Below are 27,265 nucleotides of genomic sequence, written 5' to 3' on the forward strand. Positions count from 1 at the left end.
GAACTAAATTCTACCAAGGATGCCCAGCTTGATATTCATGCATGGGGCCATCCAACGATCGATCGGGCCGACGTGTAGTGAGAGTTAAGAATCTGCCCTCTTACTCCCGAATTGATTCTCAAACACATAGTATAAGCATCAATAGGACAACTGGGGTTAAACCACATGCCATTTCTGAAAATTTTTATGAAAAAACCTTGAGACGTGAAATCTTGAGAAGCCCAACCCTCGGTGCTTACCATAGATGACATGACAATACGTTCAATCGTTGGTTATCGTCATCGGGTTAGTTTGAGATACTTCAACAAGTTTCAAAATATAATGAAAATTTTTGTAATTTTATTGAAAATGAATCAATCAAATTACATCTTACTGAAAGGGAAATGTAAATGTTCGCTAAAAAGAGGAACCTAAAAAAGTGAATCCTAGAAATTGAAAAGGCAAACTAGATACCTAGAAAGCATGAAATAAAACAACTTGAAATTCTAAAAAAAACAACAAAATGCCCTTTATAGAGGAGCATTATACTCCCAACGTAGTCCGGTGAAAGGTTCTTCCGGACACTTGTCTAATCACAGCAGAAAGAGAATGCCTTCTTGTCCAAGAGTTTTTGGATTCTACGCTTCAAGGTAAAACACTCATCGGTTGAGTGTCCAACCTCGCCCATGTGGTAATCGCATTTCTTGGATGGATCATAGTTGCAGAGAAACTTGGGATTGGGCCGCTTCGGCTCGGTGGAGAGTAGGCCTTTCTTCCGTAAAATAGCCAACACTTAGGATAGAGGTCCCGGGAGATGTGTAAACCGCCGCTTAGTGTGTTGGTTTGACCGATGTCTACTCTGCTAGCGACCATGGCTAGTTAGCTGTAGAGCGGCAATCTGTATGTTGGGGATTTGAGCCGGAGCATGCTGTGTGTAAGCCATGTTGATCTCGGTGGATGGCTCCTTATCTCTCTTGCTAGCAATTCGCTTCCCGGAAGAACTAGGTTCGTCGTACCATCCTTTCCTCAATCCAATCTCTACTTCTTCACCCATCAAAATGAGATGACTGAACGAGGTGGCCACGGTTCCAAGGATGCAAGACCGCATAGCCCGAGGAAGGGTAGAGACAAACAATCTCATGAGTTCCGGTTCGGGCGGCATTGGTTTTAGCTGCGATATGATATTCCTCCACCTGGTGGCATACTGCTTAATTGTTTCGCCCTTCTTCATTTCTGCCTGTTCCAAATCTTCCCTAGAAGTGACAATGTCCAGATTAAAATTAAAATGCTTGATGAATGCATTGGCTACTTTCTCCCAGTCTTCCATCCGGTAAACCTCATAATCCGTGTACCATCTCATGGCTGCATCTTTCGGACTAGCCTGAAAAGTTTGGACCATCAAAGGGCCATTAGCTACATACTTATTCATCATAGCCTGATACATCTGGATATCTTGAACTGGATTGGAAGTGCCATCGTACTTCTCAAAGTTAGGCATCTTAAACTTCTCTGGCACTTCGACCTTCGAGAAGACGAATAGGCCAATCTGGGGTATGTTGTATGTCCCTTCCACCTCTTGTATCCTCTATTTCATTTGGGCTAACAGCTTAGCTGTTTCATCATTTGATCCCGTAGCCACGGGGCTGGCTTGGGGAATCGGCATCAAGGGTGGTGTGTTCGAGCTCATGCTTGTAATGATCACATCCTCCAGTGGCATAGTTTGGAAGGGAACACCCTTTGGGGCTTTGCCGGAGTTGTCTGCGGGAGAAATTGGAGTATGAATGATCGGCGGAGGGTTCGAGCTAGATGGTCATTGCTCGGCCGTGATGCTAGCCAACATCTGCTCCATTTTTTGCGACATCATCCCTTCGAATCGCTTGCTTATAGCGTCAAGTTGTTCTTTCAGAGCCTCATAGACAGCGGCATTGATTTCGGTTCTGTCGGCCATTTTCTTAGCTAGAGAGCAGGTAACTTGTAGGGAACCCGTGATGAACTACCTGCAAGAAATTCTAGTTTCGTCGGATTTCGGCAAACAATTCGTGAAAAATCATAATATAGTCAAAATGGTATGAAACGTTATGATCTTGTAGCTGAGAGGCTGATGAACAACTTTCATGTAGGGAAATTAGACTAAAAATGAGCAGATCAAATCAGTTTAATGTGTCTTTCTGAAAAATCATGTTCAGAAAACTGTTCTGTCCACCTATCTTTAAAAGAACGAAGGACAATCTTAAATTGTGAATTTAATTCTGAAATTTTTCAGGCTATTATTTGAAACACAAATCTACAAGTTTTATGTTTGGTAGTTTAGCAATACGGCACGTTTACTGGTAGTAAATCACAAAATGAATCTGTAGTCTGAGAACGTGTCAAATTCTAGCCTGCTCGACCCCGGCCATTAATTCCATAATAAATAGAAAACACACTGGATTAGCACGAAATTTTTCGACACAATGGTTCAAGATCTTACGAACATTTTTCGTTCGAAGATAGAAAATTGAATCCAACACGAAAGGGGCGTAAAAATTCGTACAAGACAGCAAAGTCAGAATGAAAACAGAACTGTTTTGTTAATCTAAACATGTAATCAAAGTTTGACCACCATAAAATCCGAAAAAAAAAAAATCCTAAACAAGAGACCTAGGAATGTAAAGATACAAGTAAAAAGACGAGACTCGACAAGACCATAAAGCAAACCTAATTTGCCATGGATTGACTCAGGAAATGAAAGGAGAAAATACATGTGCTAACATGACGATCATGAGTTTAGAGACAAGCGGAATGACATATGCATGATTTATTAGCCAGGTGTTTTAGAGCTTTCGAGGGCGAATCTGACTTAACGATCTAAATCGTATCCAACACCTCTTGAGCTTGAGGGATGTCAAGAAGTCCTCTCATGCCCGTAGATTTAGGCCGGAGCGAGGAATTCTCAACATGATCGGGGTCGAGAGCAAGGTCATCCATTCCTCCATCCCGAGGCTAGGCAGATCCTTACATAGACACCATCCTAGGTTCATCTAGTATTTTAGGTCCAATGCAATGTCATGAATCATGTACGATGGGTATAATTCACTCAATCATGGCATCTTGCGAAAAAAATAAAAATAAAAAAAATAGATTAAATGCCAAAAATTAAGTAAACTTGCATGAAAAGGATTAGAAAAATTAAGCATAATGGAGCCCGATCAAGATATAATCGGATGAAAAGTAATCCAACTCCAAACAATCGGTCCAAAAATCAATTAATCAAATCAAATCACAATCAAACAACCAAGGCATAGATCATGAAAATCAACAACTTAAGTCCACAAATTTTTAATTTTTCAAAAATTATAGGTGACTTAAAAAGTTTTCGAAAATTAATGTTAATTTTCGAAAAATTCATGAAAATTTGGTTCACCTTTTTATTATTTAGAGAAATTAAAAATTTAGTCTCCAGTGGAGTCGGCAAGCTGTCGCGACCTAAAATTAGGCTAACGGATTATCGGGTCAATTAAATCAACCAACCTAATTCGGACCCTCCCAAGTCCTACCGAATCGCAACTTAGGTTTATTCATGAAAAAATATTCAATTGGAGCCACCACTAATCATTTACGGAAGGTTAATTAGAAACCTTAATAAAATAGAGGGAGAACTATTTTATTTCGCACACCGAGAGAAAAATGGGTTCGGGGACTTTGTTACACTAATTGGAAAAATTAATGCCCTTTCGGTATCAATTTCATGAAAAATCCTTTTTGATTACTCGATGTGATTTGAATGATTTTGATTTTTATGAAAAAATGCAATATGAGACCATATATTATGCGCCTAGAGGATGATTTTTTTTTGTATTTTCAGTAATGAAAGAAAACATTCAAAAGCGATCAAAAATTTGAACAAAATTAAACAAAAATGCCCATAATATACCTTTAATTTTTGATTTTTCCGAAAATCCTCTCATTCCCAAAGATCTGGGCTAAAGTGAGATTTTATCCACTACATTCTTGAGGATTCGAACCGGTATGCGGATATGTGTATAGAAAAACAACATCCCTTTTGCTGAAGAGCAGAATACGAATTTCTATACTAAATCACCATCTCATTCCATAAGATCATGGACAAGGCGTGTGATTTATTTTTCCGACGGGTCTAGGCACATAGGGGAGCATATATTATGAGCATGTTTGTTTAAAGATGTACAAATTTTATAACAAATCAAAAACAGACAACACGACAAAAATAAAATAAAAATGAGTCAATTTATTTTGGATATTTTGAAAATATGAGAGGGATGGCCAAAAATATGGCATTGGGGTCCACATTCCCTCATCCAAAAAAATTGATCCACTTTTAATCTGAGAAATTATCTTTGGGATTTGAAAATTTAATTTCAGATAATTCTCAAAAAATGGGATAATTATCCGATCGAACGCAAATATTATCTCTAATCAAATGCTTTCAGAAAATTTACCAGAGATAAAGATCAAATAATCATCCCAACCGATTCGCATGTTAAACATAATCATTGGAATCAAAAGTCTATCCACAACGACCAAATAACATCCAATTAAATACAAAACGTATCCATGACATGAGCACCCATAAAAGATAAGGCAATATAACCAATGGAATGAATGTGAGATAACTATCCGAAGAAAAAGATTATTCACAAGTTAAATGTTATCCAATTCGAAAATTCCCATAAATTAGATAAAGCTTATGCACATGATCGTTATCCAATTCACATGAGATAAGATTGAACAACCAACGGGATAATATCAACTCAACCAATTGAGATAAAAATCAAAACAACACTAATCCATGACATGCAAATTTCGGCCAAGAGAGGTGTATATTGAAAATTGATCCAAAGTTCTTACCTTTTCAAATCTATCCAATTTGATCATTGAAAAAACGAACAATCATGACTTTGAGAAAAGTTAATTTTCCAAGTACAATTCAATAAATTCTCAAGAGCAGTCATAGGGTTCGGTTGAATTCATCAATCAAAGTGGATTATTAAACAAATCAGAATTTGCATCAAGAGCTCCAATTTTCAGCTCAAGCAAAAGTTGGATAGAAAAGCTTAAATTTTCTAGTTTTGATTGCAAATCCTTTATGTTCATTGAGATGCAAGGACATAGGCATGTTACCAAATTAACAAAGCATGGATTGCAACCAAGAGACAAGAAATTCATACCTTTTCAAAGCAATTTCCAGCACACGCACAATCTAGAAATTTCACCCAAAAGTAGTTCCTTTTTAGCTCAATTCGCCAAAGACAACTCCCAAACGATCTAGCACAAATAAAGACAAGATTAGATCATCAAATTATAGCAAAACAATGACCAATCGACCTTCTTATGGGGTTGGACGGAGGCGGTTTATGGGTGGACAGTGTATATAGCTGTGAGTGTGCTTGGGTGCACACTAGAATTCGTGTTACTGGTGGTGAAGATCAGAATATTGTAGGGAAACTTCGATTGGTTGCTCGTCAAAGGTTTCAAAAAAAAGGAAAAAAAAATCTGCATAAACAAGGAAAAGAGTGACTCCATGACTTGTCGATGCAGATTTCATCGAATGCAAGAAGACCAACCATAATAAGTGATATCGAATTCCTCATGGATTTCTTTGACTTATAGATGTTGCTCGAGGCCACCGACGTCTTGGATTTGCATTTTCCTTCTGTTGTCTTTTCCTTCTTTGGAGTTTATTGCTCAAGACCACAAATCACGTAGGCATGGCTTTCCCTAATTTCACTCTGCAACTTCAGTCAATAAGATGTGATAAAAGAATAAAGATGAGACCCACCTCCTTTTGGATAACCTCCAGGCTTCTTTTGATGTGCGTAACGTGAAGACCCCCCTCATGCTTTTATCTTTTATGGCATCTCTTCTTTTCTTACAGCTCCTGGATTGAGGATTAAAAGCAGCGAGAGAGCTCTCTCTTCTTTTGTCGTGAATTGTCTTGTGGAGGTCAGAATGTGAGCACCCTCAATGGCCGTGAATTCGATGTTGCGCTCTCTGAGCCTAAAAACGTGAAGAGAAGACTTCTCTCTTTGGCCGTGTGTGATAATTGATTGGCCTCCCTTTAACCCTAAGTCATAACGTGGTATTTATAAACTAATATGACTCGTTAATGACCGTAGGATTAAATTTCTGATCTTCGAGAGTCCGATCCCATTAAAATTCCTCACAAACCGGACTATCATGGGCTATGCGAATTTCATCCTCTTGCGGGCTTGATCACACTCTCGGGCTCAAATTAGGCTTTAATTAATTAAATGAATAATTAATTAAGAGCCTTTAACATTTAAATGAGCATAAATGGGCTGAATTAAATATGAAAATAGGTTCAAACCCTCTTATAATTTTTGGCAATCTCCCCATGCTTAGCCGAATTTTTGATGTGATGCCTAGTCTGTTCGCTTGTCAATTTGAGCTCAATTACTTTCTCCGGCCCGAATACAATGATACGCACGACCGACGAAAAATAAATATGTAATGCATGAGAAATTTATTTTTGGTGAAAACTATGACTTGTTCTCATTTTATGCTTGAAATGAATGATTTTAGAAAAATCAAAATTTAGATGTCAATAATGCATATGGAGTCACCATCGATCAATTTTTGGAGGGTATGATCGGAAACCCTATCAAGCGGTCGGGAGAAACCGTTCGATTCTACGAGAACCATAGAGGTGGGTCCGGGGACTTGGTTACGCCGAAATTCGAATCGACGCCCTTTTGGTTACTGAAGTTGAGTGATTTTCTAACCTAGGAATTCATGCAGATGAAATTTAGGGCGAGGTAGACTCTATCGGTCTAGGGTATCATGCGGATGGGAATTTGCTAACCTATCAATCACAATCGGGAAGTAAAACGCGCAATCAAGATAATAGCAATCGGATCAAACAATCAATCGAGGCATGACATGTATAATATGGCCCTATCGGCCCATAGAAAGTCCTATTCGGGTTCCGGGGTGGTTCGGGAAATTTTTTAGGCCAAATGTCCAAAAGGGGTAAAATGGTCATTTTTGAGAGTTCGGGACCCAAAAATCACAAAATAGGGTCGGGCCAGTTGAATGTGGCCATTTCCCTTTTTTTTGTGATTTTTTAAAATTTTTTGGAATTTTTCTAATTTTTTTTGGGATTATTTATTTATTTTCTAAAAATAAATAATTTTCCGGATCGATATGAATCGACCCTCGGAACATCGAAATTTTTCGATTCAGACTCTAAGAGTCCCAAATCGACCTAAACATTTTTTAAAAATTTTTTTGGGAAAATCTGGGAATTTTTATGAATTTTAATGGATTTTATTGATTTTTTTTGGATTTTTTTGAATTTTTATGAATATTTTATTAATATTTCGGACCGGGTCAACCCGGTCAACACCCAGTCAACCCAACCCTAACCCGACTCGCGACTCGCTCTACTTAAAACGACGCCGGATCTATTTATCTAAATTTATTTTTTTGATTTTCTAAAACTATTTCCTAATATCCTAAAATACAGAAATTAAACGGACGGTCGGGATTGACTTGGGGATTGATCTTAGCCGTTCACTCGTCTAAGCTTATGTACATCTCGCCGCACCCGATCACTTCTGCCATCTGCATCAAAACGACATCGCATCTTCCCTAGATGAACGGCCATGATTCAAACCTAGATCTAATCTGGACTGTTCGCCCACCTAAGCTACAAAACGACGCCGCATTGGTCTCTAACCCAAACGACGTCGCTCACTACTTATACAAAACGACATCGTTTTGATTTTTTTTATTTCCTAACTATTAAACGAATTTCCTAAAATCTAATCGGATGGTCGATAATTGAACTAACCTATTTATCTCGACCGTCGGATTCAACTCGACTCACCCAATTGGCTCAACGGCCGAGCGGACCGGGCGACACGTTGGACCACTCACAACTCGCCACCTAGGACTTTGACTAGCTGACCGGACATGTCGGCTTCTTCTTCAATCTCTCGCCAGCGATGCAACGAACGGCTGAGACTTCCTAGCGAGATCCGACGGTGAAATCTCGACGGAATGACACCAAACCAGCACCAATCGACTCGCCTAACACTCTAGATTAACATATCAAAGAATCAAACTATTCCATCTGCTAGATCACGAGTATTGAACTTCGCACGTAACTACACTCAGAGTTTGATCACACAATATAGAATATAACAGGCCAATTCCATTACGCACGAGCATCACGAGAAGTGCAGAAAGCTTACCTCGAGCTCTGATTGAGCTCGCGATGGCTGAAAATGCCGGGTCGAAGTTCGACCAGGCCGCGATTGGTTGAAGGCTCGATTCGAGGTGTTCAAGCGAAATCGATGCAAAACAGGAATACATATATGCTCGGTGATGTTCCAGAAGTAAAACGCCTCAATAATATTCGAGAATTGTGGTTGGAGACAAGCTCCGCCATAGATGCACGAGAAGGAAATTGTGAGCTTGACTTACCGGTTTCGGAGGCTACAGGTCAATTGAGCTGGTGCGATCGCTTCCTCCTAGTTCGGGCGAGCTTCTGGTGATGATCTGACGCCTCGATTTAGCCTAGATTGGGTGGGCTGAAGTTGCGAAGCTTCGGCAATGGCGTCGCGCGAGAGCTTCTCTCTCTATTTTTCTCTTTCTCTCTCTATTTCGGTATCACGGGCGAGCACGAATGAGCCCTCTTTTTTTATTCGCGGAGTTTCTCAGCCTTTTATACCTGTTTTGAAATTTGGCGCATCGGGGGAACTTCGCCAACCTTCCTTCGCACGTGCTCGAGTGTGCGAAGAGGTCCAAACGGCGTTGAAGACGGAATGCAATTCTGTTCAACTCCGTTTGGCACTCCGACGATCGCAAAATGGGCTTGAATTTGTGCATTCTGTGAAGGTTGACTTTTTTGCACCACTGTGACTTTGATCGGCTGTCCTGTCGTGCTCCGGCGACCATTGGCCGTGATACTGGTGACGATCAACGCGTCTGGTTATGGCAGAAAAAATGCCTCCCTAAGCTTGTCCAATTATAGCCAATTGGTCGTCCAATTTGATCGTCAAAATTCATCATCCAATCTGCAGAAGGTCGCGAGCACGGGGAAGAAGACGACACGTTTCGGGACCGGTTCGACCGGTCCGACCGGCGATCAGACCGATTTGAACCGGTTCGGACATGTAATTTTCAAAATCAATCAAAATTTATGGGGAATTTTTGCAATTAATCATCAAAATTGAACTTAGGGGCTCGAATACTATCTAGAAATGTGGTTTTCCCCAAAAGTTCGCTTCAATTTCTACAAAAATCCCAAATTTTTCTAAAATTGCAAATCGGGGAAAAGCTCAATTTGACGCCCAAATGATCAAATTGGATCAAATTACCCCTACCAATCGATTCAGAGCATATGAAAACCTTAGGGGGAAGTCCAATTTTGCCATGAAAGTCCCTTAATTAAAAGTAATTTCAAAAATTGAAAATTCCAAAGACTAAATTGCAAAGATTTTGGGGATTTTTGCCCAATTCGTGTAATTCGTGCAATTGAGGGTGAAATTGATCAGATTGAAGTTGCAGAGGACTGAAATTGAATGTCTCGACTCAAGACGTGCAAAAATTGCAAATAAAAAGACTCAAATTGCATTTTTTTAGGCGAATTCAACCCTTGATGTTGTGAAGAAATATCTAAAATTGAGTTCAATTTGTAATTTTTATTGCAGTCAATATGAAGAGGGAATTAAAAGAAAAATATGGAACATTTTTCTATATTTTTGTGACCTCGGGAAGTATTTTTTATGAATTTTCTTGTATTTTCCTATTTTTTGAAAATATTAAAAAATGCGAAAAATATGAAAAATTATTTTTTGTTCAAAAATGGTTCCTTATGCTTGGCCAAAGCTACCAAACTTGATTTTTCAATTTTTTTTTTTTGACTTTTTATGAATTTTTGTGAATTTTATGAAATAAAACTAAGAAACATTGGATCAAAAATTAGGTGTCAACATCAATTTGTTGAGAAAAAATCCCTAGACGGTTTTGAAGTTGACAAAATAATCCTAGTACTCTTGTATTTTGAGATAATGTTGTGATTTACTTGTTTGACAGATTATCCTTTGGTGCGGGGATGCACAGGATTGAATCTAGCAAAAAGATTTGGCTCGGATGTTGTTTCTGGGAGTCTCAAATGTTGGTTCAAGCTCAAACGTTGAGTGGGGATAGCTTAGACGTTGGAATGATGCTCAAGCTCTGAGAGAAGTATTTCACTAGCAGTAATCAGAATTTCAAGAGGAATACAAATTGAGCTTAATTGATGCATATCAACCGATGCCATCGAGCTGGATCATCCTTGATAGATTCTCATTGATTGAGATCAATCAAGAATGCGGAACCAAGAAGACAATTCAAGACTTTCTAAATGGAAGAAACCATCTATGGAAACCCGGGATCATAATTGTATGGGCGATTTGATCCAAACGGGGAAGACTTTCCTTTGGCGATCCCCAACGGCTAAGAGATCTTTTTTTTGCAAACATCTCGTCCAAAAGGGTAGATTTGGAGAGATCTCTTTTGGATGCCTTGCAACGGCTAGATTGGAGGCGGAAGAGTATAAAAGACATCTCGAAGACAAATGGAAGAGAAATTGGCGTAAAGAGGGAAAAGTGTTCATAATTCCTAGATAGAGTGTACTCCATTTTAAACACACTTCTTGATCCATCCATTGTAATTGTGAGAAGGTGTACACTAGAGTGTTGAACGCTAGGTGTGAAGTCCCGTGTGTCAAGGAGATCACCGATTTGTAACCTCCGAGCACATTAATAGTGGAATCCAGCCGATTGGTCGTCACCCGAAGAAGTGGACGTAGGCTTAACCAAAGCCAAACCACTATAATCCCTCCGTGCAGTTTTCCTTATCTCTTACTCTGATCACGCTAAATATTTGGTGATATCTAAACCGCACATGGTGAATACGCATCAATCCTATTACATTTCTAGCATCAATTGAATTGCTTGAGCATCCGAGATTTCTATTTTATACTGTGTGATTTGAATTCCGCAATAAAATCTTAAAATCACACGTTATCACCTATTCACCCCCTCTAGGTGAATTCTCTAGCCAACAACAATTGGTATCAGAGCAAGGTGCTCGTATTTTGTGAAGTATTTTTACTTCTGAGCTAACGATCTTTATGACTAGCAATTTCTCTCCTTCTTGGATCGATGGTGGAAGCAACAACAGGCCACCATACTTTGAAGGAAAAGATTATAGCGACCGGTAGAACAAATTTAAAGCATTTCTCGGATGCCGGGATCCTCAAATGCGGGATGTCGTACAAAGAGGAGTAAATCCAGCAACTGAGACTACAAGTGCATGGGATAACACGATAGCTGCTCTAATCGCAACAGAAATAACCAAGAGAGATGCTCTTGATGCAAAGGCCATTTATTCATTTTATAGTGCATTATCTCCTACTGAATATAGACGTATTGCAGATTGCTCTTCATCAAAAGAAATTTGGGATAAGCTTCACGTCACCTATGAAGGAACAGACAGAGTAAAGGAGACAAAAGTCAACTTTCTACTCGGACAATATGAAGCATTCAAAATGAAGCTTGATGAGACAGTGAAAGAGATGTTTGACGGGTTCATTGAAATAGTGAATGGTCTCACATATCACGGGCAACCAGTTTCTGGACCTATGAGAATCAACAAGTTACTACGAGCTCTTACAAAGGAATGAGACAACGTTAAAACTTCCATTCGAGAGACTCAAAGAATATTTCCTTTGTCAATGGATGAGCTCATTGGAACTCTTCAATTTTATAAAGAAGAAAGGATCAATGATGAAACCACAACTAGAGGTAAGAAGTCAATTGCCTTAAAATCTAATGTTGGTTCTAATGTTTCAGATTCTCAAGTCGAAGATGATGAAGAGTTAGCGCTCATGGTCAAAAGATTTAAACGAATGGCCAAACAAGGCGGGAGTTTCAAAAACTGAAAGGATCTCGGACGATTCAATCGGATAAGATCATCTGAGACCAAAAATGAAGGCCAAGAAGTCATTTACTTCGAATGTAAGAAAAGAGGTCACATCAAACCCAATTGCCCTTTGTTAAAGAAGAAGGACAAGGATGAAAAATCCAAGAAAGCCTTGAAAGCAGAAACTTGGAGCGACACCGAATGTGAAAGTGATGAAGAATACGCAAATGTTTGTCTAATGGCGGATTCGGATGATGATATCGAGGTAATTCACCCAAACATCTCTCCCGAAATATCTGCGTATATAGATGAGTTATGTTTAGAATACAAGGCTACTCTTAAGAGACTTTTCGAATTGAAAAAGGAAGTTGCCGTTTTTAGACAGAAGGATATTTTGCAAAAAGATAAAATCTGCTTTCTCGAAAAGGAATATTGTCAACTAAATGAGAAATCCGATTCTATATCTTGCGAAAATTTGCAATTAAAATCAAGGATAGAATCTTTCGAAAAAGAAAACGATTTCTTGAAAAAGGGAAGAAATCATTTTGAAAAGGAAAACATTTCACTGAAAAAGGAAAAAGATATTTTCGCAAAAGAGAATTCTGTTTTGAAAAAGGAAGTTTTAGAGATACACAAAAAATTCTCATCCGGTTCAAAAACTTTGCAACGCATACTTTCCATACAAGTTCCCTACTATAACAAGTCTGGACTTGGTTTTTAAAAGGAAAGTGTTGAGAAAAATTATTTTCCAAACGTAAAAAAAAGACTTAAGCGGGAACCTTCCAAACGCGCTTATCAAAGTCATTTTAGGAAACAATTTGTAAGATTTGAAGGTCAACATCCCTCGGGATGTTCAAATTGTGGTGATCCGAAACACTCCAGGAGCTATTACTTAAAGATCAATCGATCAACTCGTGACATTCTTAGATACACTTCTACGACTAACCTCAAAGGACCCAAACAAATTTGGGTACCAAAGAAAAAATGAGAATCTTTGATCATTGCAGGTACCAAACAAAAGGAGAAACAAATGGTACCTTGATAGCGGGTGCTCTAGACATATGATCGGTGACTCATCCATGTTCATTAACCTCGAAAAATTTGATGGAAGAAACGTGTCCTTTGGAGGCAACAACAAAGGAACGATTATCGGCAAAGGAACTGTGAAGATTGGCAATCTATTCATCAAAGATGTTTCATTAGTCAAGGGTTTGAACTTCAATCTTGTTAGTATTAGCCAATTATGCGATATTGGATACAAAGTTTCTTTTGCAGAAAATAAGTGTTCGGGTACAAGTCGGGACAATAAGTCATCATTTATCGGACGAAGAAATGGGAACATGTACCTTCTAGACACATCATCCGAAGATGAAAAATGTCTTCTATCCGTCAAAGACGATCCAGAACTATGGCACGTAAAGTTGGGACGTATAAGCTTCAAGCAAATAAACAAGCTCTCCAAAATGAAGCTGGTGAGAGGACTTCCAAATGCCAGATTTGAAAAGACAAAACTTTGCGAAGCATGCACACTCGGAAATCAAGTAAGAGATTCTTACAAACCCATTAATGAAGTCATCACTACCCATGCTCTGCAACTATTGCACATGGATATCTTCGGACCCACTCGAACACGTAGTATTGGAGGTAAAAAGTATTGCTTTGTTATTGTGGATGACTATACAAGATTCACTTGAGTATTCTTTCTTACTCACAAGAGTGATGCATTCTCATTCTTTAAAACCTTTTCTAGAAAAGTTCAAAATGAAAAAGGTTATTCAATTACTAGTATCAAAACCGATCACGGAGGAGAATTTGAAAATAATTACTTTGCTGATTTCTATGATCAAAATGGTTTTCAGCACAATTTTTCTTCTCTTTATACTCCTCAACAAAATGGAGTTGTTGAAAGGAAAAATAGATCTTTGCAAGAAATAGCACGAACTTTTTTAATTGAAAGCAAAGCCCCACCTCATTTCTCGGGTTGAAGTCTTTCGATCGCATGTTATGTAATCAATCGTGTTTTTCTCGGACCATTGATTGAGAAAACTCCCTATAAACTCTACAAGGGAAGAAAACCAAATATTTCATACTTTCATGCGTTTGGTAGTAAATGTTATATTCTTAATAATGCAAGTGATAGGACTGGTAAGTTTGATGAAAGATCGGATGAAGGTGTATTCTTGGGTTTCTCCACTACTAGTAAAGCATACCGAGTCTTCAACAAGAACTCTCAGACAATTGAAGAATCAATGAATGTGAAATTTGAAAAAGAGCGGATTACTCGGACGATGGATTTTGAAGAAACAACAAGATCTGAAATTCAGAACACATCATCTTGAAAAGAAAAACCATCATCTGAAGACGCAGAACTAGTCGAAACGTTTCGTAACATGGAAAACACCATGCAAGGCACATCATCTAAAGGATCAAATGATGAAGACACCACTGAGACCGAACATGACAAATCAAATAGAAGCTGGAAATACAGATCAAGTCATCCCGCAGATTAGGTTATTGAGAATATAGATGAAGGAGTCAGAACCGAATCTAGACTCAAGGATACAATAAATGCCTTTGCTCTAGTCTCCGAAGTTGAACCCAAAAGAATTGAAGAAGCTCTCGAAGATGAAAGCTGGATCGAAGCTATGCAACAAGAATTACAACAATTCAGATCGAATGAAGTTTGGGAACTTGTACCCAAACCAAAGAATCATTCTGTCATTAGAACCAAATGGATTTTTCAGAATAAGCTAGATGACAAAGGAAAAGTAGTCGGGAACAAAGCAAGGCTTGTTGCACAAGGTTACTCACGGGAAGAATGGATTGATTATGATGAAACTTATGCACCAGTGGCAAGACCGGAAGCCATCAGATTGCTACTTGCTTACGCTAGCCATCAGATTGCTACTTGCTTACGCTTGCCATCATGACTTCAAGTTGTACCAGATGGATGTTAAAAGTGCATTTCTCAATGGGTACATCAAGGAGGAAGTTTATGTCAAACAACCTCCAGGTTTTGAGGATCCAAAGAACTCGGATCATGTGTACAAACCGAAGAAGGCTCTTTACGGGCTGAAGCAAGCACCTCGAGCTTGGTATGAAAGGTTAAGTAACTTTCTAACTGAAAAAGGTTTCGAAAAAGGTAAAGTCGATACAACCCTTTTTATCAGAAGGGAAGATAAAGACATTCTGTTTATCCGGATATATGTTGATGATATTATCTTTGACTCATCTAACCAATATCTTTGTGAGAACTTCTCTCGGAACATGCAGAATGAGTTCGAGATGAGCATGATGGGTGAACTTAAATTCTTCCTTGGGCTACAAGTAAATCAGACTAATCGGGACACATTCATACATCAAGAAAAATATGCCTTGGAACTAGTGAAGAAGTTTGGTCAAAACAATTGCAAGAAAACAAAATCACCTATGTCTACCTCATCCAAACTAGACAAGGATGAACAGGGCAAACAAGTTTATCAGAAGCTATACGGGAGCATGATTGGTTCTTTGTTATATCTTCTCGCATCTCGACCCGATATTATATTCGGTGTATGCATGTGTGCAAGATTTCAATCTGACCCTAAAGAATCTCATATGTCTGCTGTCAAAAGAATCATCAAGTATATAGGAACTAATCCAAATCTAGGATTATAGTATCCCAAAACATCGGATCTTATATTACATGGCTATTCAGATGCTGATCTTGCAGGTTGTAAGTTGGATAGAAAAAGTACTTCGGGCACATGTCAACTCTCGGGATCAATGCTGGTATCTTGGTTCTCCAAGAAACAGAACACCGTAGCTCTATCAACTGCAGAAGCTGAATATGTTGCACTAGGAAGTCGTTGCGCTCAAATACTATGGATGAAGCAACAACTGAAGGACTTTGGTGTTGAAGCTCACAATGTGGAAATCAAATGTGACAACACAAGTGCTATCAACCTCACAAAGAATCCAGTTCCGCACTCACGAGCTAAGTATATTAAAATCAAGCATCATTTTATTCGTGATCATGTGCATAACTATGACGTCAACATTCAATTTGTTGATTCTAAACATCAATTAGCTGACCTTCAGCAGCTCCAGAGCTTGAAAGCATCTTCTAAAGGAACTTACGGATCTCGGAATGTGGAAAATCATCCGTAGACAACATCTTTCGAGCAGATACGACAAAAGATTTGATCGTTCGAAATCTTGGCGCGTAAGTCGTTTTTATTTTTGGCAACAAATAAGGTATGCATCAACACAATCTTCCTAAATATTCGGCAAATATTATGTGATTGTGCTGATTGCTCTGATTGAATATTTGATTGCCTTGATTGATTTTAAATTGGTTGAGTTGAAGATATTCTCAAATTATTATCAAAAAAATTTCCTATTTTATCAAGATTGGGATCATCTTTTACGTAATCCTTCTTTTTAAATCGAAGTCATTTTCTCATATTTAAAAGGGGTGGTCTTCACACTTGTTTTTTCCCAAAACCTTCTTTCATAATCTCAGTCTCCTATAACTTTCATCGCCATACAATCCTCATGGAGCCCAAAAACATCCCTTCCTCAACAAACTACCCCGATCTTTCTCAAAGTGATCTAGAGAATGATGATCATCTTTCTCTCAACGAGTTTGTCGAAAAAGTCAGAAAGGAAAGAACAGCGATCATAAAAGCAAAACATGGAATTCTAGAAGAAGAAGACATCTATCATAAAGAGATGTTGGCAGAATACCATGACGCTCCGGTTGAGAATCGCGAAAAAGAAGCTGGCGATCCAACGCAATTGTCTGTAAGTCAAGGAGAAAAATCTCGGGGGGAGGACATGGAAACAGAACCGGGCGTTGAAGAAGAAGAAATGAATCGGAATAATGATTCAGGCCTGTTGGAGGACGTATTGTACTACCGGATCGAGATGAAGTACCAAATCACCGGAATGTACAATTTGCTTTTTCGGGAGATAGGAGAAATGAGAGAAAGGCTGATGGAAGAGTTCGGTGCACCGGCACGAGAATTCTCGGAGAAAGCAAGACAAATTCTCTTCAAAACCGACAGATTAATCAAGACGGTGGATACGCTTCAGGAATCCATCAACCAAAAGTTGGAAGAATTCTCAAAACTGGTGTTGATGAAATTCCCACAAGACTTCAAACTATCCACAGCACCACATAGTTCCTTACAACCAACAAGGAAGGAAACTAACCAACATTCTGAATCGGTAAAGACTCTCACTGCTAAAAGAGCTGCCTTTTATCTTGAAAGGAAAATAAGATTGGCCAAAGTTGTTAGAAAGATAATTCTTATAGCTCGACAGAAAGAAGATGAAGCTGAATCCGTGGAAGCCTTGATAAGACATAATGGGTTCGTCTCTGAGCAAGAAGTGATTGAATATGCATTAAAGCCAACCGAGGAAGAATTAAAGAAGGCTTCACCGCAAGGAGTCCAAACCGATAACAAGTTGAATCTAAATGATTTCCACAATCATGATCTTCTCTGTTTTTGCAAGGAAAATGAGCAAGACTTTGCTCGAGCGGAATGTGCAAGAGCAGTGGTGGAAGAACATAAACTAGATCCAAGTTACATCTTGACCGGAATACGGGCTCTTGAAAAGCTATCTACTGAGATAAACGGGGATATTGTCCGGAAGATTCAACAAGATAAAAAAGATCACACTCAAGGAGATTGGTGTCACTCTTGGGACACAAAGAAACCAGAAATCTTTGACACAGACAAGTTATGGGATATTCTGTTTAAACGGGGTAAATGCAAAGATAATCCGAGGAAGTTTAGCACAGAATTCAACATTGAAATGATCGCAATCAAAGATCGCCTGAGTTTGAAGGGACAGATTCTCAAAGAAAATATGAACAACAAATACCATATTACGGGCTTTGAGCTCAAACGAGCTGAAAAGGATCTGCACATGCTAGCAATTGCTGTCAATGAAAAGCTGTCTCACATGACACGAGCTGTTATGTTTCAAATCTACTAAAGCTCTCTTCCAATTTTCTTGAGTCTTAAGCTCATAGCACTATAATAAGAACCTCATCTGTCATATTTTATTCTTCTTTGATTGAAAGACCGATAATTTGAATGCTAACATCTGCTTGAATGATTCATTATTTTTTGAATGCTAGTATATTTTGAATAGATCGCATAAATGACCTGAATAGGCATTGAATTCAGGGGGAGCAACGTTTTATTACTATCTGACTATGCGGGATACTCTCTATTGCTGATGACAAAAAGGGGGAGAAAATTAATGTTTTGATGGTGTTATGATTCATATTGTGTTATATGTGTGTGTATTCTAGCAAGTATCCTTTAAATACAGGATTTCAACATTTTCTGCGGAATACAAAACATCATCTAAGAAGGAACATCTTCTCCTAAACAGAGTAGGTGAACAAGTTCCACTTTTCACATATTTGAAAGCTCTAGCTAAACAGGACAAGTTATGAGCATCCAACAAAGCATGACGTTTTGAGAAGTTACAATCTTCATATTTGCTTGTATTTGAAATTGTTTTATATCTCAATGCACTTAGAATACAAACTTATCGATTGAGATAATATAAGTTCTGAATATTGCTTAACATAGTATATAAATGCATTCTTTTTCGGAACTTATTCTTGCTAAAAGTACAAGGAACGAAACTCCAAAATTATTACTTAGCAAGATTATCACTAGAGTAACTTTGTTGAAGTTGCTCATCCTTTTCTAAACTCAATTTCTTCATTCCTATAGTGGATCATTTTGTCATCATCAAAAAGGGGAAGATTGTTGAGAAAAAATCCCTAAACGGTTTTGAAGTTGACAAAACAATCCTAGTACTCTTGTATTTTGAGATAATGCTGTGATTTACTTGTTTTGCAGATTATCCTTTGGTGCGAGGATGCACAGGATTGAATCTAACAAAAGGATTTGGCTCAGATGTTGTTTCTGAGAGTCTCGGATGCTAGTTCGAACTCGGACGTTGAGTGGGGATAGCTCGGACATTGGAATGACGCTCAAGCTCTGAGAGAAGTACTTCACTAGCAAGAATCAGAATTTCAAGAGGAATACAAATTGAGCTTAATTGATGCATATCAACCGACGCCATCGAGCTGGATCATCCTTGATAGATTCTCATTGATTGAGATCAATCAAGAATGCGGAACCAAGAAGACAATTCAAGACTTTCTAAATGGAAGAAACCATCTATGGAAACCCGGGATCATAATTGTATGGGCGATTTGATCCAAACGGGGAAGACTTTCTTTTGGCGATCCCCAACGGCTAAGAGATCTTCTTTTTACAAATATCTCGTCCAAAAGAGTAGATTTGGATAGATCTCTTCTGGATGCCTTGCAACGGCTAGATTGGAGGCGGAAGAGTATAAAAGACATCTCGAAGACGAAGGGAAGAGAAATCGGCGTAAAGACGGAAAAGTGTTCATAATTCCTAGATAGAGTGTACTCCATTTTAAACACACTTCTTGATTCATCCATTGTAATTGTGAGGAGGTGTACACTAGAGTGTTGAATGCTAGGTGTAAAGTCCCGCTTGTCAAGGAGATCACCGATTTGTAACCTCTAAGCACATTAATAGTGGAATCCAGCCGATTGGTCGTCAGCCGAAGAAGTGGACGTAGGCTTAACTAAAGCCGAACCACTATAATCCCTCCGTGCAGTTTTCCTTACCTCTTACTCTGATCACTCTAAATATTTGGTGATATCTAAACTGCACATGGTCAATACGCATCAATCCTATTACATTTCTAGCATCAATAGAATTGCTTGAGCATCCGAGATTTCGTTTTTACACTGTGTGATTTGAATTCCGCAATAAAATCTTAAAATCACACGTTATCACCTATTCACCCCCCTCTAGGTGAATTCTCTAGCCAACAACACAATCACTAGACCAAATCTCGTCCGATGCTCGTTGTCGCTAACCATTGCTGCCTAAACCTCTCGACAGCATTCATCGGCCCTTACTTGACCACCCACCTAATCTGGCCATGATGGCCACAAGCTTCGAGGTCAATATGGCTTCGAAGTTCGCAGCCACCGTGGTCGCTCGAGCTTGAAGCTTGGCTTAAAGATTTATGAATCTTGTCCGCTTTGCGAGGGAATGGTATACCCTACGCTTCGGCTTCGCGAGGGGTGGGACCGCGGTACCGTATAGTTGACCAATAAAAAAATGTGTAGGTGAAAAACTTCCCGGTATTGAGGGTGTTGGGTTCCTTGAAGCTCTCCTCGAGGAAAGCCGATTTGTGACATGGGCAGCCATCATAGACAAAAGCTAACGCAAATACAAAAAAAGGCAAACCAAATTCAGATTGAAACGATCTGTGCGGATGAAAGTCTCCATAAACAAATGGTTGTGTTGACACCTAAAATCCCATAGGGCGTCACGTAATAGGTGCGTGAGGAAGGTATGATTACCTGCGGCTAGGCGTACCGGAATCAGGCTCTGATGGATCAAGAGGACGCCACGTGTCAGAAGCGGCAATTCCTAAAAGTAGAGGGAAAAGACGTGCGAAGGAACTACGACCAAAGCAATTATGCAAAAGAGGCGGTAATCCCAAAAGGTGGAAAAGAAAGTGGCGCACGAATCCAGGAACCGTCGATGAAAATCGTCAAAGAATGGGAGAACGTGTAGGAGTGGAGAGCTAGAGACAGTTACCAAGAAGCTCTCTATAAATATCGCGGATCATTCAACAAGAAAGGCCGAAACAACTCAACAAACAAGTCTTAACTCTTTTACCTAGATTTTACCTAGTTTCTAGTCTAATCGTAGCTTTCAGATTCTCATCGTTGATTCAATTCCGGTGAGGTCATACCCAGAGCTAGGTGTCGTCGATTAAATTCCGACGTCTACTCATTGAGTCCAACATCGTCGATTCAATTCCGGTGTTGTACTCATCACTCATCCTGTCCAATACCGTCGATTAAATTCCGGTATTGTGTCCTACATCCACCGTCCAGTGTCGTCGATTAGATTTCGGCATTGTGTCCCGCAATTTGGTTCAGCCTCGTCGATTAAATTTCGGAGTCATACCTTGAAGCCCGGTGCGTCGAAGTTGGTTTTATTGTCGAACAAGTGGGCTGATGGATTGCCAAGAGTTTGTATTACGACTCTCTTCTCAATATAAATATCCTTCGCATTTGACGTTCTCTGTCCAAAACCGACCTGGAACTCCTTATTAGAAAACGAACGGATTAAGTTCGATAAAAGATTCCCAAGTGGATAATCCTTTTGGGCCTCAACCTTATTTGGGCCAAAGCCCGGGAACTCGCTTGGGCTTAGTCGAAGGATTTTAAACGCGCAACAGTCTTTTTTGGCACTCCTGGTGAGACCGGTGGTGTTAGTTTGAGAGAGCGCTATGCCACGAACGAGAGAACGTAACAACCGAGATGGCATTGGAGACGAGCCCATGGAAGGAGTGCCAAAAAAGACTCATCAATCGCAGCTCATGGACTGGGGAACCAGGTCCAGGGTAACAATGATGAGGCACATCGACAGCACGTTGAAGAGCCTAGAAGAAATATGGAGATGACGTCTGTCATGTTATTGTCGATAAGACGTACTATTGAAGAAGCTCAAAATGAGTTTGCAGACCATATGGTTCAACGAATGACCGACGTTGTTAGACCATTGATCATTAACACTTATCATGAGTGTGCCTCGTGTCAACGTTGAACTTCGGTGTAACCTCAAGGTGGGAATTCAGTCATACCCACTAAAAATGCTATTGCTCCAACCACTACACCAACAAACACGGGTCATGCTGGATAAAACCCGCCACCGGTAGTGCAAGGAGAGGTCTTACCTATCGTGTCAAGTGATGGCTTAAGTACACCCCAAGTGCCATAAGTTGTGTACGGCGCTCACTTTAGTGCCAAAACTTTCAAATCGATCACTTTAGTGCTAAGTTTTTGTAACTTCGATCACTTCGGTGCCAACTTCTTTTAAAAATGATCACTTTAGTGCCAGAGTTAATGTGGCTTGCCGAAAATTCGACACGTGGTATTTTTTATTAATATTTGAGATGATGTGGCTCGGTGAATTTGAAACTAAAGTGATCGTTTTTTAAAAATATTGGCACTTAAATGATTGTTTTTAAAAAAAGTTGGCACTTAAGTGATCGTTTTGAAAGTTTTGGCAATCAAGTGATCGAAGTTACAAAAACTTAGTACTAAAGTGATCGATTTGAAAGTTTTGGCACTAAAGAGAGTGCCGTACACAACTTATGACACTTGGAGTGTACTTAAGCCGTCAGGTGATGGTTCTAACCCTCAAGTAAATGTAGATCCGATTGAGGCGATAGGATAGGTTAACCGACGACTGTGCTTGCTATTCAACCTATTATCGCTCACGTCCCGGTGAATGAACCGCCCGCACCCATGATAAATGAAGGAGCAATACCCGTTCCTCCTAGGGGGCAAGGTCAAGCCAGGGGGCGGGATCATCCGCCTCAAATTAGGGGACATAACCAACCCTTTCGGCTAGGGTACCATGTGCAGCAGCAATATGCACAACCAGGATTTCAGCCGGGGTTGCGGGCACAGATTCCTCAACCAGTGTTTCAAGTTGTTCAATGAGCCCTACAACCAGGGCACCCAGCCCTACAACCAGGGCATCCAGCTACGCAACAACCGGGATATCGGGTACCTTAGCAACCCATGTACCCAAACCAGCTAGCCGTAGACCCGGTAATCGGATATAATGATCCAATAGTAGGGTACATAGTCAATGTGTATCGAAAGTCATATCCCGATTGGATGGATACTGTCTTGTATCCAAGAAGATTTAAGATTCCAGAGTTTACATTCTTCACTGGTGAGGATGAGCAATCTACATATGAGCATGTTAATCGCTTTTTAGCTTTATGTGGAGACGCTACTCATGCTGATCATTGGAAGTTAAGATTGTTCCCATTTTCTTTGTCGAAGACTGCATTTACATGGTATATCGCCCTACCACCAAATTTGGTATTGGCTTGGGAACAGATGGAACGTCTATTTCATAGCTAGTTCCAGTGGGCCGTGCCAAATTTATCGATAGCCGATCCGTCGACGATGAGGCAAATGGCGAATGAAACCATCGACTAATTTATCGCAAGATTCAAGAAAGCTAGAAATAAATGTCTGGTCCCTTTACTTGAAAAGACTTTTGCAGAATTCGCCTTCAATGGGCTAAAATTCAAAATACGAGATAAGATGGTAAGACATCCATGTGCGGATCTGTTTGAGCTATCCACCATAGCCATTAAACATGAAACCCCGCTCAAGGAAAGAAATAAAAGGCACACTCGCAGGGGAGATATAAGTTTTCTCGAATCAGCAGATTTCGTCGAAGATCCTACAGATTCCATCGAAGTGGCTGTCGCTCAACTAATCATAGATAAGCTATACACTTGTCAAGCACTGAAGCCGACAAGGATGAAGGAGAAATTAACCGTCATGGCTAAGGCTAAGGAGGCGGTATACTACTCATTTGATGCAAATCGAACGGAAGAAATTTTCGACATGCTATTAGGCGATGGATAAATTAGGTTGACGGAAGGTCAAAAGATACCGACAAAGGAAAAGATGGATGGAAAGAGGTATTGCAAATGGCATCACTCATGGAGCCATAACACCTCGGATTGTTTGGTTCTCAAGAAAAATATCCAAGAAGCTATTCGACAAGGGAAGATCAAATTCGGCGACGATAAAGGCAAATCTCCTATGGATGTAGACGCAGACCCTTTTCCGGTAATGACCGGAATGATATCTTTGCGACAACCAGGAAAGGAGTACAAGTCGTCGAATCTTTGTACTCGTTGCGGGCGTGAGCTGCGGAGAACAGGTCAACGCAAAGACAATAACCGATGGGTTGGCCGGATCAATCGGGAGTTTAGACAGCCAGCTCAAAACAATGAGGTAAGGCCCACAAAAGTTCCCGGACGACGGAAGATTCGCAAGTCATTCGCACGGCGGTGTAGAGAAGGGGATCCTACGATTGACACGTTGGGAGAACTAAGCAGAAAGTTTGACTATTACGTGAGTTATGGCCCTTAATCAGCTTACCCTCAAGGAAAGAATGGGTGGGAAAAGTGATTCGACAACAACGCCCAATCAGATTATTACGCCTCGGTCGGGAGCCGGTACCAGAAAACTCTTAAAATCCCCAGCAATCTCTTGGAAGGATCCCGGTACGAGGCGACGTAGCTTCAAAAAGAAGAGGAGGTCATGACCGGCACCAGAAAATGGAGGTTGCAAAGGAAAAGAAGAGCTCACACATTACGGCGACGGGTTACATTGCTTAACCCCGAGCCGATGACCACGACTCCAGGTCATCCTAAACTTCGAAGAGCAAGAAATTTGGTCTAGAGATGCAAACCCGAGGAGGCGCCACCAACTAAGAAAGGTTGTAGACAGCTTGAATTTAAGTGCTCCCCTAAACCAAAATCTCAATTCGGAGATCGCATAAGCGTGTCAGTATTGCCCCTAAGCTCTTGTATGGCTCAAGTTAAGTTACCTAATGAGTTTCGATCGGAGCTGCCCTTGGCTAGTCATAATGGGGAAGCAACGGTACAAGAAAAAGAGAGGGCTCGGTTCGCCTTCGATGACAAGGAAATCATAGAATTCAAGAAACCACTAGAGAAGACCTTGAATCATTTGAGGTCGCTCAATATAAATGCCAAGATTAACGGGCGGCCGGTAATGAAGGTGTTGGTAGATGGAGGTTCAACATTAAATCTCATCCCATATCGCTTCTTCAAGAAAATAGGAAGGAACGATGATGAGATTATCCTATCGGACATCCAGTTGTTTGATTTCACCGGCGAGATCACCGAAGTAAAAGGCATGTATGTGGCAAACTTAACCGTCGGATCCAAAACATCGAGGAAATCTTTCTATGTCGTGGATGCTGACGGGTTATATAATCTCCTGCTAGGGAGAGACTAGATATACGGAAACAAGTATGTCCCATCGACACTGCACCAAATGCTGGTATTTTGGAATGGGGATAAGGTACAATATGTAAAGGCTAACCCGCAAACTTGTGTGACTTGGACTCGTATATATGGTCGAGATAAGGTCATGACGGATGACTACCTTCGCATATCCGAACCTCCCGAGGTTAACCCAAGTGATATCGCATTTCGCCGTTTCGACAAGAAAAACATCGAGTGGATCCCAAAGAAGGAACCGGCGGAGTCACCCAGCCGGTTGGTCGATGGGAGCCAGGTTATTGACGCAAGCCTTCACTAGGAGGCATTCGGCCTATAAAGCCGAACAAGCTAGGCAATCGGACGAGATGATAGAGGGGATTCGGGAGTTCGACAGTTCTCCAGTGGAGGAAGACCGTAAGGCGGTTCAAGCTCAAGACCCATTAGAAGAGGTAAACCTCGGAGATGAAACTTGCCCACAACCAACTTACGTCGGTAAATTGCTTGATCAACAATTTAAAGATCAGTTGGTGAGGCTATTAAGGGAATATAAGGATTGTTTTGCTTGGGACTACCATGAAATGCTTGGCTTGAATAGAAAGGTGGTTGAGCATCAACTACCAATCAAAAAGGGGTTTCGACCACAGCAACAGGCTCCTAGAAGGTTTGCTCCGTAAGTGGTCCTCAAAATCAAGGAGGAAATTGAGCGTCTCCTTTCTGCCGGCTTCATAAAAACGGCAAGGTATGTCGAATGGTTGTCTAATATCGTGCCAGTCGGGAAGAAAAATAGTAAGCTTAGAGTATGCATCGATTTTCGTGATCTCAATGCGGCTACACCGAAGGATGAGTATCGATTGCCCATGACCGATGTATTGATCGACTCGGCTTCCAATGATGAGATTATGTCTCTTATGGACGGACATTCCCGGTACAATTAGATCTTTATAGCAGCTGAAGACGTCCACAAGATAGCTTTCGGGTGTCTTGGAGCTATCGATACTTTCGAGTGGATTGTTATGCCATTTGGACTAAAGAATGCTGGCGCCACTTATCAAAGGGCAATGAATTTTATTTTCCATGACATGATTAGGAGGTTCATGGAGGTCTACATTGACGACGTCATCCTTAAGACAGATCGGGTAAGTCATCTAGACCAATTATGACAGGCTTTTGTTAGGATGCCCAGATTTAAATTAAAAATGAATCCTTTGAAATGTGCTTTTGGGATAAGGGCTGATAATTTCCTAGGCTTTCTGGTTCATTAGAGAGGTATAAAAATAGACAAGAACCAAGCTGAGGCTATTTTAGAATTGCCGCCCCCCAAGAATAGGAAACAACTGCAAATGTTAATTGGAAAATTGAATTTCCTACGGCGTTTCATAGTTAACCTATCGGGAAAGATCGAAGTCTTTTCTCCGTTGCTCAAACTAAAAAATGAACAAGCGTTCGTGTGGGAGGAGAAACATCAAGTGGCTTTTGACAAGTTAAAAGAATACTTTATCAAGCCACCAGTGTTGATACCACCGAAGGCGGGGAGGCTGTTGAAGTTATATTTATCTGCGATCGATACAACGATAGGGAGTATGCTAGCCCAAGAAAATGAAGAGGGTAAGGAACAGGCCCATTATTACCTAAGTATGATGCTTAATGATGCCGAGACAAGATACACGCCCATCGAAACGTTGTGCTTATCATTGTACTTCGCTTGTACGAAATTGCGACATTACATGTTACCAACCACGGTGTATGTAATTTGCAAAATAAATGTAATTAAGTACATATTGTCCAGGCCAATCATAAGTGGCCGGATTGCAAAATGGGCGTTTACCTTAATAGAAATCGATTTAATTTACGTGCCGCTTAAAGTAGTAAAAGGGCAGACAGTATCTGATTTTATCACGGAGTACCTGTCAAGCTTGAAAATGGAAGATGACGAAAATTATCTTCATATTGCACCATGGGTGTTATACTTCGACGGGTCGGTGGCGTCCGGATCATCCGGAGCGGGGATTATGATCATATCCCCCCGTCAACAAAAAACGAAGCTCGTGTTTAGATTAGACTTCGAATGCTCAAATAACCAAGCTGAATACGATGCTTTGATTGTGGGGTTGAATATTTTGATTGACATGAGGATCAAGTCAGCCTGAATCAAAGGAGACTCACAGTTGGTAATAAAGTAACTTAATGGAGAATACCAATGTCACAGCGAAAATATCATTCTACATCACGATTTGGCGAAAGGATTGTTGTCGAACTTTTTGGAATATGAGTTGATCCATGTCAAAAGAAGCGAGAATTGAGAAGCTAACGAATTGGTTTAGATGGTGTCTGGGTACAAGATATCAAAAGAGTTGGTAGACCACATAATCACCCGGACAAAGGTGTTACCTTCAATAGATGGTTGGGTGATGAT

The 27,265-nt window shown here is 40.1% G+C and overlaps 1 protein-coding gene across 1 annotated transcript; it reads right to left on the reverse strand.

Annotated features, from left to right (window-relative positions):
* Window positions 1-841: 841 nt before the first annotated feature.
* On the reverse strand, window positions 842-2,946 carry LOC115731777. Its single transcript, XM_030662454.2, has 2 exons — window positions 2,845-2,946; window positions 842-1,564 (listed from the first exon to the last, which is right to left on the reverse strand). The coding sequence occupies exons 1-2, from the start codon at window positions 2,944-2,946 to the stop codon at window positions 842-844; spliced, it is 825 nt and encodes a 274-aa protein (XP_030518314.2).
* Between the last annotated feature and the right edge of the window lie 24,319 nt (window positions 2,947-27,265).

Source organism: Rhodamnia argentea, chromosome 6 (genome assembly GCF_020921035.1).
Source record: "Rhodamnia argentea isolate NSW1041297 chromosome 6, ASM2092103v1, whole genome shotgun sequence".
In the NCBI taxonomy this organism is placed as follows: domain Eukaryota; kingdom Viridiplantae; phylum Streptophyta; class Magnoliopsida; order Myrtales; family Myrtaceae; genus Rhodamnia; species Rhodamnia argentea.

Excerpts from the sequence above, each read along its gene's own strand:
- LOC115731777 (XM_030662454.2), bottom strand. The coding sequence starts at position 2,946 with ATGGATGACCTTGCTCTCGACCCCGATCATGTTGAGAATTCCTCGCTC. Across the intron at positions 1,565-2,844 it reads ACATCCCTCAAGCTCAAGAG|AGGATACAAGAGGTGGAAGG; the intron begins GTGTTGGATACG and ends CAAATGAAATAG.